Source organism: Chiloscyllium punctatum, chromosome 3 (assembly GCF_047496795.1).
Source record: "Chiloscyllium punctatum isolate Juve2018m chromosome 3, sChiPun1.3, whole genome shotgun sequence".
NCBI lineage: Eukaryota > Metazoa > Chordata > Chondrichthyes > Orectolobiformes > Hemiscylliidae > Chiloscyllium > Chiloscyllium punctatum.
The window spans coordinates 93,678,798-93,693,743 of record NC_092741.1 but is presented as its reverse complement, the minus strand read 5'-3'; the positions used below and the strand labels follow the sequence as shown (position 1 = coordinate 93,693,743).

Genomic DNA, 14,946 nt, shown 5'->3' with positions numbered 1-14,946 from the left:
AAGGGGAGAGGTGGATAGATTGTTGTTAGGAAAGAAAATCACAAAGATTACAGAGGAGATAGGAATGCAGACCTCAAAACACAGACAGATCAATCACAATCTTGTGGAATGGCAGAGCAGTTTCAAGAGGCTGAATGGCCTGCTTTATCACCTTTGCTGAATGTTTGACTGCAATGTGCAGTAGTTTCTTTTTAATATGAAGGGATAATTAATTTAACATCCAAAATAAATCATGTTTTTGAATTAACAAAATTAAAAGTAATTCTACTTCAAAATTATTTCAGGTCAGTTTGTGAGAAAACAATAAAGTGATTTGTTTTAGTGAAACCAACCTTTTAAAAATAATTTGGTTAGCCAAAACTTTAAGTATGCATAATCAATCACATAACACTTTAAATAAATTGTTAAGAAATCTTGATAATAAAGGCTACAGCCATGGATTAGAAACAATGTATTATGATATGTTTTTAATTTCATTAAGTAATGTGTAAACAAGAAAAGTGGACAAACTATACATCGAAAGGATTTACAGGGAACACGATGCTAAGAAAAGCCAATAGTTTTACATAACAATGCACTGCATTGTAAAGGTATGTATCAGCAGAGACAGAGAGCAGAATATAAATGATTTTCATTCATGATCACTTGTAACTAGTTTTATTGCAGCAATGGACTGTTGGTAACCAGTCCTCAATATTAGGTATGACAGCACTTCAAATGGTTCTGTGTACAGATTGTTCTTGACTCAGGGTCTGCTGGCTCAGAGGAAGGACACTATCACTGCATCAACAAGAGTCTCAAGGCCCAATAATAAACTGCTGATTGCTCGACTCAAGTATTGTGTTATGCATGATCGGAGACTAAGAGTTTCATTGATTGCTTCAGTACCCTCTCTAATGTCTTTAAAATTGCTCAAAGACATGCCAAAGCAGTTCATCTTTCACTCATCACAATAATTCACAAAAACACAAATTCGGGCAAATCTTCACACAATCAGGATTATTCAGCAAATGTTCAACTGAAGAATCACTTTGAATGTTCAACACTAAAGAGTTTTGCAAGTAGGGGCTGACTGAATCCAGCCAACACTGTACTGTGAAGGGATAATTTACAATTTTTAGGAATGCCTTACAAATCTCCATGTTTGAGATGATTAAAAAAAAAAGACACATTCCAATAAGACTATGAATAAAATCCATCCAAGAATACTTAAGTACAATAAGAAACAACATGACTCTGACCACGGTTCTGTAAAAAGTCTTTGGTCCTGGGGATTGTGCTAAAACAAACAGCACTTCTTAATGAAAGGATAAAAGCATAAACTAGGTAACTACTGATTTGTAACCAAAACATGGTGATGGACAGGGTTCTAGAGGCCACAATACAAAAAGTTTTAATCACCTGGCAACATTATCTACATAAACTTCAGCAAAATATTCGACAAGGTTCTGCATGGTAGACTTGTTAGAAATGTAGATCACATAGGATCCAGCGAGAGCTAGCCAAGTGTATACAAGGTAGGAGAGAAAGATGGAGGTGGAGGGTTGCTTTTGGGACTAGAGGCCTGTGGCCAGTGGGGTGCATTAGGATTGGTGCTGGGTCCACTCCTTTTTGTCAGTTCTATAAATGATTTGGATATGAATACAGGAGACTTGGTTAGTAAAACTGAAGATGATACCAAAATAGGTGGTGTAGTGGATAGAGAAAGTTATCTAAGAGTACAGCAGGATTTTAACTAGATGGAGTTTAATTTAGACAAACATGAGGTGTTGCATTTTGGTACGGCAAACCAAGGCAAGACTTATACAGTTAATGGTAGAGCTCTGGGAGGTGTTGGTGAGCAAAGAGACTTAGGGGTGCAAATGCATAGTTCCTTGAAAGTGAAGTCAAAGATAAACAGGGTGGTGAAGGCATTTGGTATGCTTGTTTTTCTTGGTAAAACTTTGAACATAAGATTTGGGAGGTCGTGTTGTAGCTGTACAGGATATTAGTAAGGCCACTTTCGAATACTGAGCACAATTCTGGTTGCCCTTCTATAGGAATGATGTTGTTAGATTTGACAGAGTGCAGAAAAGATTTACAAAGATGTTGCCAGGACTGAAGGGCTCGAGTTAGAGGGAGAGGCTGAATTGGCCGGAGCTTCGGAGGCTGAGGAGTGACCTTGCAGAGGTTTATAAAATTGTGAAGGCATGGATAGGGTGAATAGACAAAGTCTTTTCCCCCTGAGATAGCAAAGTCCAAAACTAGAGGACATGGGTTTAAGGTGAGAGGGGAAGATTTAAAAAAAGAACCAGAGGGGTAACTTTTTCATCGAGAGAGTAGAAGGAGCTGCCAGAGGAAGTGGTAGAGGTAGATACATTTGCAACGGTTCACGAATAGGAAGAATTTAAGAGGGATATAGGAGTCAAACGCTAGAATGGGTCGAGGTCATTTTGGGATGTCTAGTCAGCACAGACAAGTTGAACCCAAGTTTCCATGCTGTCTGACTCAATAACTTAGAAATCGGTTTATCAGGAATGAGAAAGTAGTGGATGGGAGTATTATTACAGCGTTCAAAAGATATTTGGATAAGTACATGAATTGGGAAAGATTTGGAGGATATGGGCCAGGAGCAGGCAAGTGGGACGAGTTTAGTTTGGGATTACGTTCAGTATGGACTGAAGAGTCAGAGTCATACAGCACAGAAATACAGTGAGTCATCTGGAGTGGCAAAAGGCAACCTATGTTTGAAAATTAATTGTTGAAAGGTGTGACGCTGGAAAAGCACAGCAAATCAGGCGAGTGGATATTTTGGACATAAGCCCTTCATCAGGGTTTATGATAAAGGTATTATACACGAAACATAGACTCTCCTGCTCCTCGGATGTTGCCTGACCTGCTATGCTTTTCCAGCGCCACACTTCTTGACTGACTTTCCAGCATCTGCAATCCTCACTTGCTCCTGAAAATTAATTGCTACTGCAAGGAAGCAACAAAATGCATTCATAAAGGAAATGTGAAAGATCTTGTTTATGGATTATAAAACAAACATTTGACCAGGTAACTCAGAGAAAGATTGTTGATAAAATTCAAGCTCACATTGAAGGGTGCTAAGTAATGTTTACCCCAAGTTGTGTGTCTGTGCAACAATTTAAAGTTCCCAACAGGCCTTTCACAAATTGGCTTCCAAATCACTGCACAGGCACAACAGCACAAAAGTAATAGCGTGGAGATCGATGCATAAGAGGTCACTCACACATCCCGAGGAAAACAATTTATAAGGAACAACAGTGTTGAGACTGATTTTATTGGATATTAAAGGGGTGTGCACCATCTTCAGGTTTCAGTGCACATGTAACACTGAACAATGCAGCCTGGAGTTAGACAGCATATCAAAACTTACAAGTAAAACAAAAGTAGGAAGTGTGATTGAAATGCAAGGATGCCTTCAAACAATTTTAGGATGATATATAGAGATTATATTGGATTAATAACTGCCAAATTAAGTTAGAGAGAAATATAAAGTGATATTTTTAACATGTAAGAAAAAATACACGAAACAGCTGAGTGATTTGAATAAGAGACATGTAGGCGTTAAGAAATACAACACTGTACACAGGGAAAACTATACATAAGCATATGTTCCCCAGGTTTTATAAATATTGTTTAGAATACAAAAGTCTCCTCTTTAACAGCGTTGTCCCTTCAAGACAGATAATTGCCACTTTCTCCAGGGTATTTAGGGATCAGCAAGAAATGCTGGCCCAGCCAGTAACACCCACTTGCCATGAACAAATAAATAAAACAAAGTATTGATTCAACAGCACTTAGCGTATGACACACACCTTGAAGTGGCTTACTTCAGGATGTCAAAACAATGGAAATATTAAGGAGAAATTGAACCAGGAATGAACAGGAGAAAGTGAGGACAGCAGATGCTGGAGATCAGAACTGAAAATGTGTTGCTGGAAAAGCGCAGGAGGTCAGGCAGCATCCAAGGAGCAGGAGAATCGACGTTTCGGGCATGAGCCCTTCTTCAGGAATGAGGAGAGTGTGCCAAGCAGGCTAAGATAAAAGGTAGGGAGGAGGGACTTGGGGGAGGGGCATTGGAAATGCGATAGGTGGAAGGAGGTTAAGGCGAGGGTGATAAGGCGAGGGTGATAGGCCGGATTGGGGGTGGGGGCGGAGAGGTCAGGAAGAAGATTGCAGGTTAGGAAGGTGGTGCTAAGTTCGAGGGTTGGGACTGAGACAAGGTGGGGGGAGGGGAAAATGAGGAAACTGGAGAAATCGGAGTTCATCCCTTGTGGTTGGAGGGTTCCAAGGTGGAAGATGAGGCGCTCTTCCTCCAACCATCGTGTTGCTATGGTCTGGCGATGGAGAAGTCCAAGGACCTGCATGTCCTTGGTGGAGTGGGAGGGGGGAGTTGAAGTGTTGAGCCACGGGGTGGTTGGGTTGGTTGGTCCGGGTGTCCCAAAAATCATGGAGGTGGTGGAGGGTGTGGGTGGTGTCCCAAACGTGGGGAGTTCTTGGACTAAGGGGGACAGGACCGTGTCGAGGTATGCAGAGATGAGTTCGGTGGGGCAGTAGCAGGCTGAGACAATGGGTCGGCCGACTCTCCCCTCCCCTATCAGAGTTCCGAAAAGACCACTCCCTCCGTGACTCCCTCGTCAGGTCCACACCCCCCACCAACCCAACCTCCACTCCTGGCACCTTCCCCTGCAACCGCAAGAAATGCAATACCTGCGCCCACACCTCCCTCCAAGGCCCCAAGGGATCCTTCCATATCCGCCACAAATTCACCTGCACCTCCACACATTATTTACTGCACCCGATGTGGCCTCCTCTATATTGCGGAGACAGGCCGCCTACTTGCGGAACGTTTCAGAGAACACCTCTGGGACACCCGGACCAACCAACCCAACCACCCCGTGGCTCAACACTTCAACTCCCCCTCCCACTCCACCAAGGACATGCAGGTCCTTGGCATCCTCCATCACCAGACCATAGCAACACGACGGCTGGAGGAAAAGCACCTCATCTTCCGCCTAGGAACCCTCCAACCACAAGGGATGAACTCAGATTTCTCCAGTTTCCTCATTTCCCCTCCCCCACCTCGTCTCAGTCCAAACCCTCGGACTCAGCACCAACTTCCTAACCTGCAATCTTCTTCCTGACCTCTCCGCCCCCACCCCTACTCTGGCCTATCACCCTCAAAGTTTGGGAGAAGATTTGTAGCTCGGGTGCTTCTTGTTGTGGTTCTGTTCGCCGAGCTGGGAATTTGTGTTGCAAACGTTTTGTCCCCCGTCTAGGTGACATCCTCAGTGCTTGGGAGCCTCCTGTGAAGTGCTTCTGTGATGTTTCCTCCGGCATTTATAGTGACCTGTCTCTGCCGCTTCCGGTTGTCATGGCATGGCACTCATCCACAGATTCTATCAACAAACACATCAACCTGGACCCAACATACTGGCCACTGCAGCAGAAAGCTGGAACTGACAACCGGCAGCGGCAGAGACAGGCCACTATAAATGCCAGAGGAAACATCACAAAAGCGCTTCACAGGAGGCTCCCAAGCACTGAGGATGTCACCTAGACAGGGGACGAAACATTTGCAACACAAATTCCCAGCTCAGCGAACAGAACCCAACTATCACCCTCACCTTGACCTCCTTCCACCTATTGCATTTCCAATGCCCCTCCCCCAAGTCCCTCCTCCCTACCTTTTATCTTAGCCTGTTTGGCACACTTTCCTCATTCCTGAAGAAGGGCTCATGCCCGAAACGTCGATTCTCCTGCTCCTTGGATGCTGCCTGACCTGCTGCACTTTTCCAACAACACATTTTCAGCCAGGAATGAACAGTCTTACACACAAGGAAAGTCAAGATAATTTAGAGCAGTCTTCATTACAGCATAGGAGATTCGGAAAAGATCTGACAAAAATTTATTAGAATTTTGAAAACTCAAGGTAGATTGGAGAATGAAAAATTTCACTTGACCTCCTTCACCACCAATTCAAAGCCACCCCCTAACTGGGGGAAGAACGCCTCATCTTCTGCCCCAGCACCCTCTGACCATACGACATCAATATTGACTTCATCAGCTTCCAAAACTCCCCTCCCCCACTTCATCCCAGATTCAACCTTCCAACAGCCCTCTTGACCTGTCCATCTTTCTTCCCACCTGTCCGCTCCACCCTCCCCACTGACCCATCACAATGACCTCCCACTTATCTATCCCACAAGCTTCACTCCCACTCCCCTATTTATCTCTTAGCCCCTTTCCCCTTCCACATGCCTGATGAAGGGCTTATGCCCGAATTGTCGATTCTCCTGCTCCTTGGATGTCGCCTGACCTGCTGTACGTTTCCAGCACCACACATTTCAACATGGAGTCAGTTTAGAACAGTTCAGGATGTCAATTTCAACTTTCACCCCAAATGAACATTGAAACGACAAGAGAATTTTTTTTATATGGGCTTTGTCCAGGTATTGAAATCCTATTAATTGAAGTAAGCTTCACATTGTCTTTTAAAAGAAATTTCAAATTATACTCAAATGAAAATATTATAGAAAATGAGGTCAAGTGGGAATCTCCAATTGGGACAATGGGCTGAATGGTTTCCTGCTGTGCTGTAAAAACTTACCTGACTCCAAAACACAATGCTGAAGTTTGTACAGGTAACTGGTTTAACTGTGTACTGACTAGAGGAAGTCTTGCATTTACATAACAGAGTCAGAGATGTACAGCACGGAAACAGACCCTTCAGTCCAATCTTTCCACACCAACCAGATATCCTGAACTAATCTAGTCCTATTTGCCAGCACTTGGCTCATATCCCTCTAAACCCTTGCTATTCATGTATCCATCCAGATGCCTTTTAAATGCTGTAACTTCCTCTGGCAGCTCATTCTGTACACGCACCACCTTCTGTGTGAAAATGTTGCCCCTTAGGTCTCTTAAATGTTTCCCCTCTAACCCTAAACCTATGCCCTCAAGTTCTGGATTCCCCCATCCCAAGGGAAAAAACCTTGTCGATCATGATTTTATAAACGTCTATAAAGGTCATCCCTAATCCTCTGACATTCTTGGGACAACAGCCCCAGCCTATTCAACCTCTCCCTACAGCTCAAATCCTCCAATCCTGGCAACATTCTTGTCAATCTTTTCTGAACCCTTTCAAGTTTCACAACATCCTTCCGATAGGAAGGAGACCAGAACTGCATGCAGTATTCCAAAAGTGGCTGAACCACGTCCTGTCGAACCACAACATGACCTCCCAACTCCTATGCTCAATGCTCTGATCAATATTTCAAGATGCACTAAAATGTTTCACCAAAGAACTACTTACAAAGTGTGGCCACTGTGCAAGAATTGTGGTGGACAATTTCCAGTGGAAGACCCCGCAACAGCAACTTTACAATAACTAGGTAGTGTGCTTTGCCGAAGTCAGTTAAGAATAGATATTAGCCAGGACACCTAAATATTTAAAGTAGATTGAGAAGAGTTTGGGAACCTAAGGCCAAGTTTAGAACAAGGAATGGAAGACAAGAGATTTAGCAAGTGATTCTGAAAGACAAAGGAAGCAAAAGTTCAAAAAGTGCACACCATCGGAGTTTGAAAAATATTTTGAAATGTTCATGCGTAAATACAGGAAGTACCCAAAACAAAGTTAAAGAGTTGAAGACACAGATAGATGCATGTCAACATGATAACATTGCTATAATGGAAACTTGCCTTAAAGAGGGGCAAGAATGGTCACTCCCAACACCCCTGGATATAGTATTTTCAGGGAAGATAGAGATGCATGTATAAAAGATGGGTCATAGCATTATTTGTTATGGAATCAATTACCAGTGTGAGGAGGAATGAATTACTGAATCAAACATCAAATAAAGCCAAGCTTAGAAGTAAACATCATCGACTACACTGCTATGTGTGCATTATTGAATCCCAGGTCGTGAAAGTATGTTAAAGGAGCAAATGTAGGTAGATTCTGAATTCATAAACAATATAGTAATCATAGCTGGGGACTTTAATTACCCAATATTAATTTGGATACAGTGTGAAAGGCATGGAGGGCAAAAATTACTGAACTGCACTGCAGATAACTTTCTTTAGCCAGCATGCAAAAAGCCCAAGGCACAATTCTAAATATAGTCTTTGTTAATAAGCGGGGCAGCGGATGATCACTTGGGAGATAATGATCATATTACATTTAGATTTAACATTGTTAGAAAAACCAAGAGCAAAGCTTCCAAACTGGGAATGATAAATTTTACAAAAGCTGAAAAACTCTCCGGCAAAAAGCGGATGGCATAAAAGGACTTGAAAGAAATTCAGAGACAAATCAGTTGGCGTATTAAAAAAGTAAGGCTCATTAGACACAACATAGAAATGTCTCCACAGAGAAAAAGAGTATAATGCCAAATCTAATGCCTCAGAGTTATCAAGAAGCATAAAAAGGTGAGATAAAGAAATCGAGCTTTTATCATGTTATTTTTAAAAATGTATACATTAGGAAACTTAAAAGGAACACAAAATACAGGGGTGGAAAACTGAAAATGGAAATTAGGAAAGCAAAAAGACAGTATAATATAAAATAGCATGTAAGACACAAGAACAAAAGTACACCATTCAGCCAGTCAAGTCTGTTCTGCAAGTCAATGAGATCGTGGCTGATCTGATCACATTCAATTTCATTTTCCTGCCCTTTTCAAGAAAAGTTGATTCCCTTACCAAAAATCTTTATGTCAGCCTTGAAGATTCTCATTAACCCAGACTTTACAGTCTCCTGTGGCAAGAATTTCATAGATTCACTAACCTCAGAAAAAAATTCTCATTCATCTTAAATGGCAAACAACTTACTGAGATTATGTCATCTTATCATCCCACAAGTGGAACAAACCTCTCAGCATTCCTGTCAAGCTCCCTAAGAATTTTAGTTACGTCTATTCTCACCCTACTGACTCCAAACCCAACCTGTTCAACCTCTCTTCATAAGACAGTGCACCCCAATCAACCGAATGAACCTTGTCTGGACTGCCTCCAGTGATGGTAGCTATTTCCTTATTTAAGGCGACAAGCATTCTAAGCATAGTCTAAAGAGTACCCTGTAAAGGTTTAGCAAAACTTCTGTTTTTATATACACTATTTCCCTGAAAACAAAGGCCAATAATGCATTTGCCTTCACTATTACCTGCTGAACTCATACTATTTTTTTTCTGATTGATGCATGAGAACTCTTAAATGCCTCTATGCTATAATACTCTATAGTCTCTCTCTGTTTAAATAATATTCACATCTTCTATGCTTCTCGGCATGGCTGATAAAATTAAGACAAATCCAAAGATGTTTTATCAGTACAGTAAAAACAAAAAAGGATGGCTACCAGAAATGTATATGATAACTTGCACAGATATTATTCTGACGAAGTACTTTGTCCATCTTCACATAGAGGAGGGATGGTGAAGACATAGTTAAAGCAGGTGTGTGAAATATTATACAAAGCAAGAATAATAATTATTATTGTAGGGACTGACTCTGAAAGTGTATAAACTACCAGAGCTGACTGAATTGTCCCCTAGACTGATAAAAGTAGCCAGGAAGGAAAATGGTGACACTCTTGGGAGCATTTTCAAGTCCAGACAGGATACAGACAAGGGACCAAAAGATTGAAGGTCTATTCAAAAAGGGTACAATGGATTGGCCAAATAGTTTTAGGTCAGTCAGCCTGATCTTGGTGGTGGGCAAATTACTAGGATCAATATTTACGGATAGGAATGGCTGTTACTTTGAGGGGTAGATTAATCAGCAATAATTCGACTTTACTAAATGAATTGAACATTTGAGTATATTGAAAAGAGGATTGATGAGGGTTACATGGTGGATTTAGTGAGGTACTTGATAAGGTGCCACATGGCAGACTGGTGAGAAAAAGGAAAGCCTACGAGACACAGCAGAATCTGGGGAGGTAGATCAAAATTGGCTCATTGACAGGGGATAAAGAGTATGGTCAATGGGTTATTTTTGCAAATTTAAAGCAGTTTCTAGTGGTGTCCCACAGGGTTCGATGTTAGGTGCCTTGCTGTTTGTAACATATATTAACAAATTAAACTTAAATCTGGGAGACAATTCAGAAATATGCAGATTACATAAAGACTGGTCATGTAGTTGTAAGTGAAGATAGTGACTGGAGGATCATATTCATGTTTTAGTTGAGTTGATGCAAGGGTAGCAATGGAATTCAGTGAAGAAGGGAGAGGCGATGCATTTGAGGACGACAAAGGAAGCAAACACACAATAAAGGGAAAGATATTAAAAATGATAGAGCAAAGTAAGAGGCCTCACAGTGCATGTCCATAGGTCCCTGAAGATGCAGGCTAAGTAGATAAGGGGTGGTAAAGATGATAGTTATGGTGCTTTCCATCATTGGGCAAGACACTGAATACAAAAGTGAGGATGTAATAGTGGAACTATACAAGTCACTTCTCAGGCAATAGATGGAGATGTGCACACAATTCTGGTCACAGCAATACGAGGAGAACATAATTTCAGAAGAATGTTGGCAGGGATTGAAAACTGCAACAATCAGCAATGACTGGAAAGGCTTAGGTTGTTTTTCTTAACAGCAGAGGTGGCCAAATGGTGAAATAATTGAGGTGCACAAAATAAGGGGCTTGGATAGAGCAGACAGGGAAGACCAGTTTACCCTCACAGAGGTCAATTACTGGGGAGCACAGATTCAAGGTGGTGTTTAAAAAGGATTTTCACCCAGATATTTGGAAATTTCACCTTGGTCTCAGTGCTTGAGGTGGAAACCCTGGAACTAATTTAAAAGGAGCTTGTACCTGCACCTAAAGCCCTGTAATTAGCAAGACTAATGATCAGATGTTGGAAACTGGGTTTCAAATCAGCAGCAAGTTTGTGCAGAGACAATAGGCTGATTGGCCTCTTTCTGTGCCATAACCCTTCTCTAGTTCCACCTGCTTTGCTCAATCTCTTGAGGATACAACAGAACTTGAGTTTAGTGTCTCATCTGATTGATTAGTGTAACAGCCCTTTCATAATGCATTGGAATGCTAGTCTAGAACCTGTCCCTCAAGTGGGGCACAATGCCACAATTGTCTGATTTCAAGTTGAGAGGCACAACTGACAATTATTCAGCAGCAATAGCTGGTAGCCTAGGGTATTAAGAAATGCATGTGTTTTACTCATACCTGTAAGGCAGTACGCTGCTTTTTCTCTTCTTCAAAGTCATTCCTTAGTTCGGTTAACTCTTTCCTGTGGATATTTAGATGAAAACATTATTACTTTGGCAAAAAAAAAATTACCATCAGTGCCTTGCTATTTCAACTTCCGTTTCAGTCACACTGGAAAACAAACTTAGAGTCAGAGACATGCACAGCATGTAAACAGACCCTTCATTCCAACTTGCCTATGCTGATCAGATATCCATAAATAATCTATTCCCATTTGCCAGCACCTGGTCCATATCCCTCCAAACCCTTCCTATTCATTTACCCATCCAGATGTCTCTGGCAGTTCATTCCATATGTGCACCATTCTCTACATGAATTAGTTGCCCCCTTCAGTCCCTTTTATATCTTTCCCCCCTCACCCTAAACCTATGCCCTTTAGTTCTGCACTCCCCCACCCCATGATTTTATAAGCCTCTGCCACTCCAGGGAAAACAGCCCCAGTCTCTTCTGTCAAATGACAAGGTCAAAAATGAAGGCATAAGGTGGTGTCAGAATAAGAGAGAATACATTAAGGTCTAAACTAAGAGTACATAGAATACCGTAAACATGGTTGGTGAGCTGCAGGAACAAGTAGGAAGTGGACAAATGAGATGCTCTGGGTATAGCAGAACAGGGCATGAATTATTCCTGATTACAATGTACAGAGGAGGAGGAGGGGTAACAATATTAAGGAGTTATTACAGTGCTGGACAGCATATCAAAGAGAAAAAGCATATCTGAGAGATGCTAAAAGAGAGAGAACCTACTGGTCAGAGCTAAAAAAGGACAAAGGGATCATTAAAGTTTTGGGAACATGTATTGGGCCATTATCTAACAGGAAGGAGAGGAAAAAATTTGCCAAGAAGGTGCAAATCCTATACCGTAGTATTAATGAAGGACTTCAATCATCCTAATACAGTTATTGATGATAATTGCACAAAAAGCAAAGAAGGGAAATGAATTTCTGAAGTGCACTCATGACCATTTTGTAAATCTGTACTTTTCATGTCCAGTGAGGGGAAAAAGAAAGCACAAATAGAACTAGTTCTAGAAAATGAAGTTAATTCACGGTAGGGAAATATTTAGAAGGTAGCAATCACAGTAACATTAGACTAGGTTTTGCTAAGAACATAAGTAGTAGGATCAGGAATAAATCATAAGCCTCTGCCATTCAATACAGTAGATGTTTAGATACAAATCCATCTGCTCCCCATATCCCTAGATTTCTAAGATATTAAAAATCTGCCAGAGATATTCAACATTGGAGCTCCTGTATACCACTACAGTACAGAAATCCAAAGATTCACAATCCTTTTGAATGAAAATAAACCTGCTCATCTCAGATCTAAATTATCAACTATTCATCCTGAGACTGTGTCTTGGTGGCAAGATCCTCCAGCCTGGGGCAGGCACCTTTCAAAGTCCACCCTGTTAAGCAGTTTCAGAACCTTTCTTGCACGTTCAGGGGATTGTTCCTCATTGTTATAATCCAGTTTGCTCAACATTATAACACTGGTCTTTGGCATGAGTCATTGCTCAATATCAAATTTGCTCCACACTGCCACAACGCAAGTCGAGCATTTCTGAAATGTGGAGACAAAAACTGCACTCTGTACTCCCGGTGTGCTCTTGACCAAGTAAAATCTCAAGAAAACCTGCTTAATTTTGTACTCCAATCTCTTTTCAATGGGCCATTTGTCATATTTGCTTGCTATACTGCCTATTAACTTTGGGTTCTTTGCATAAGTTCACACAAGCCTTCCTGAACATCACCATTTCAAAGTTTCAAGCACTTAAAAAGAAAGTTTTCGGAAATTATTGACATAGTGAATAACCTCACATTTCCCCACATTATACTCCAACAGCCACCGCATTGTTAACTCAATCCCTCTATATTACTTTGCTATCTGTGTCCTCTTCTTTGCTTATGCTGTCATCTACTTTTGTTAGGCAGCAAACATAAACGCATTCCTCTTGTAGTCTTTCTCCCAGTCATTAGAATAGATTGCAAGCTCCCCTCCAAACCATATACCATCCTGATTTGGGTATCTCACAGCTCCTTCACTGTCGCTGGCTCCCTAACCATGCGGGGAGTGTCCCTTCACCTGAAGAACTGCAGAGAATAAAGGCAGCAGCTCATCACCACCTACTCCAGAGCAATTAGGTTTCACCTATAAATGCTGTTACATTTTCTCATTCAGGGAAAAAAAATGTGGCAAAAGTAAGCCCAGCAACAAGCCAGTTAATTTAGAAATTAGAACCTCAAAAATTAATAGTAACTTGGATGAAATGTGTAGTAGTTAAGGAAAGCCAACTTGGGCTCGCTCAATGTCAATCATGTTCAAGTGACTGGCTCAAGATTTTTTTTTGATGAGGTAACAAAAGGTGGTCAAGTAAGGTAATGCCATCGATGAGACCTATACCGATTTCCAAAAGGTCATATAACAGACTTGCCATTTAGGTTCAAATCCATTAAGAGGTTCGTCAGTATTCTGGTAGTACAGAAGAGACCTTTTGGCCTGTTAAGTCTATGTTATTTATGAAAAAAAAAGTTAACTGAGTGACAGGAATTGGGTGGTGTCAGGTTCTAGGTGGGGTGTAGTTCTCTTTTTGGTAGTGGGGTTGGAAGATGGTTGGTGATGTATGTGATAGGTATGGGGTCAGTTCAATAGTTACTCAGGAGTTAGGCTGTGCTTTTCTTCAGTAATTATTTGACGTAATTCACAGGTTTTAAAGGAGACTTTCAAAAGGGCTCCAGGCATATAATTATTCAGTGGAAAATTCAATGTTTTAGGCTATTCCCTCAGAGTGCTGTGATGGGGATTCTGCAGGGTCACTGTGCACAACTCCCATCATCTCTGGAATAAAGACTGTCAGGCCAGCAGAAATTATTTTTGCGTTTTACCAGATATGCAGCGATGAGTTATCACCTCATTTGTTGCTGTAAAACATGCAAGCTTCTGCAATTTAATGCTGCTTTTGAAAAAAATACATTTATTAAATAAAAATATATTAAGTAATGTTACTTGCATTGATTTTTTATTAAATTTATTTATTAAATACAAGAGTAATATTACCTGTGTTCAGTCTTTAGTCTCTCAACAAATGCCATTAGGTCAGCCATTTGAGCCTTAAGATCTTCGATTGTTGTTTTGCTCCTATTGTGCATTTCAGTTATATCTTTCAGCTCAGTCAAATTCGTTACTCCAGTATTCTGTTTAAATGATGGCTATAATAATGAAAAATGAAGTCATGACATAATTTATCTGTCCTAAATATAGCCAAACACTTTGAAATTTCACAAATTGCAAGAATTACAAATCACAAACACACAAATCCTTCAGCAATTCTGACTGATGAGATTCCAACTAACTCTTAAAATGTTACACTTAAAGAGCACGTTTGTAGCACTAAGCTAAATGTTTCCAGAAGATTCACCTGAAATCTCAGTAGCTGCAAGGATCCAGTTAGATTTTTGCCATTAGTGATGCTATCTGAATGGCATGACTTCAAATGTTACCATCATTAGGTGACAGAGGAATCAAAGTATTTAAATGATAAGCAAATAATAATCCATTTTCTACAGTCTTGGCCTTTTCTATTCATTCACGGGATGAGGGAGTCACTGGGCTAGACCAGCATTTATTGCCTATCCCTAATCGCCCAGGGAGCAGTTCAGGGTCAACTATATTGCTGTGGATCTGGAGTCACTTAAGGTGAGGAAGGCAGTTTC

At 41.0% G+C, this 14,946-nt stretch overlaps 1 protein-coding gene across 4 annotated transcripts in view; it reads right to left on the bottom strand.

Moving 5' to 3' along the window:
* cd2ap (CD2-associated protein) overlaps positions 1-14,946 on the bottom strand; it is a 238,933-nt gene that overhangs the window by 4,215 nt on the left and 219,772 nt on the right. For all 4 annotated transcript variants that reach the window (XM_072556564.1, XM_072556572.1, XM_072556581.1 and 1 more), the window contains 2 exons: positions 14,291-14,442; positions 11,193-11,256 (listed from right to left, as the gene is read on the bottom strand). In XM_072556564.1, coding sequence (XP_072412665.1) covers positions 11,193-11,256; positions 14,291-14,442 — 216 coding nt within the window. The remainder of the gene's footprint in view (positions 1-11,192; positions 11,257-14,290; positions 14,443-14,946) is intronic.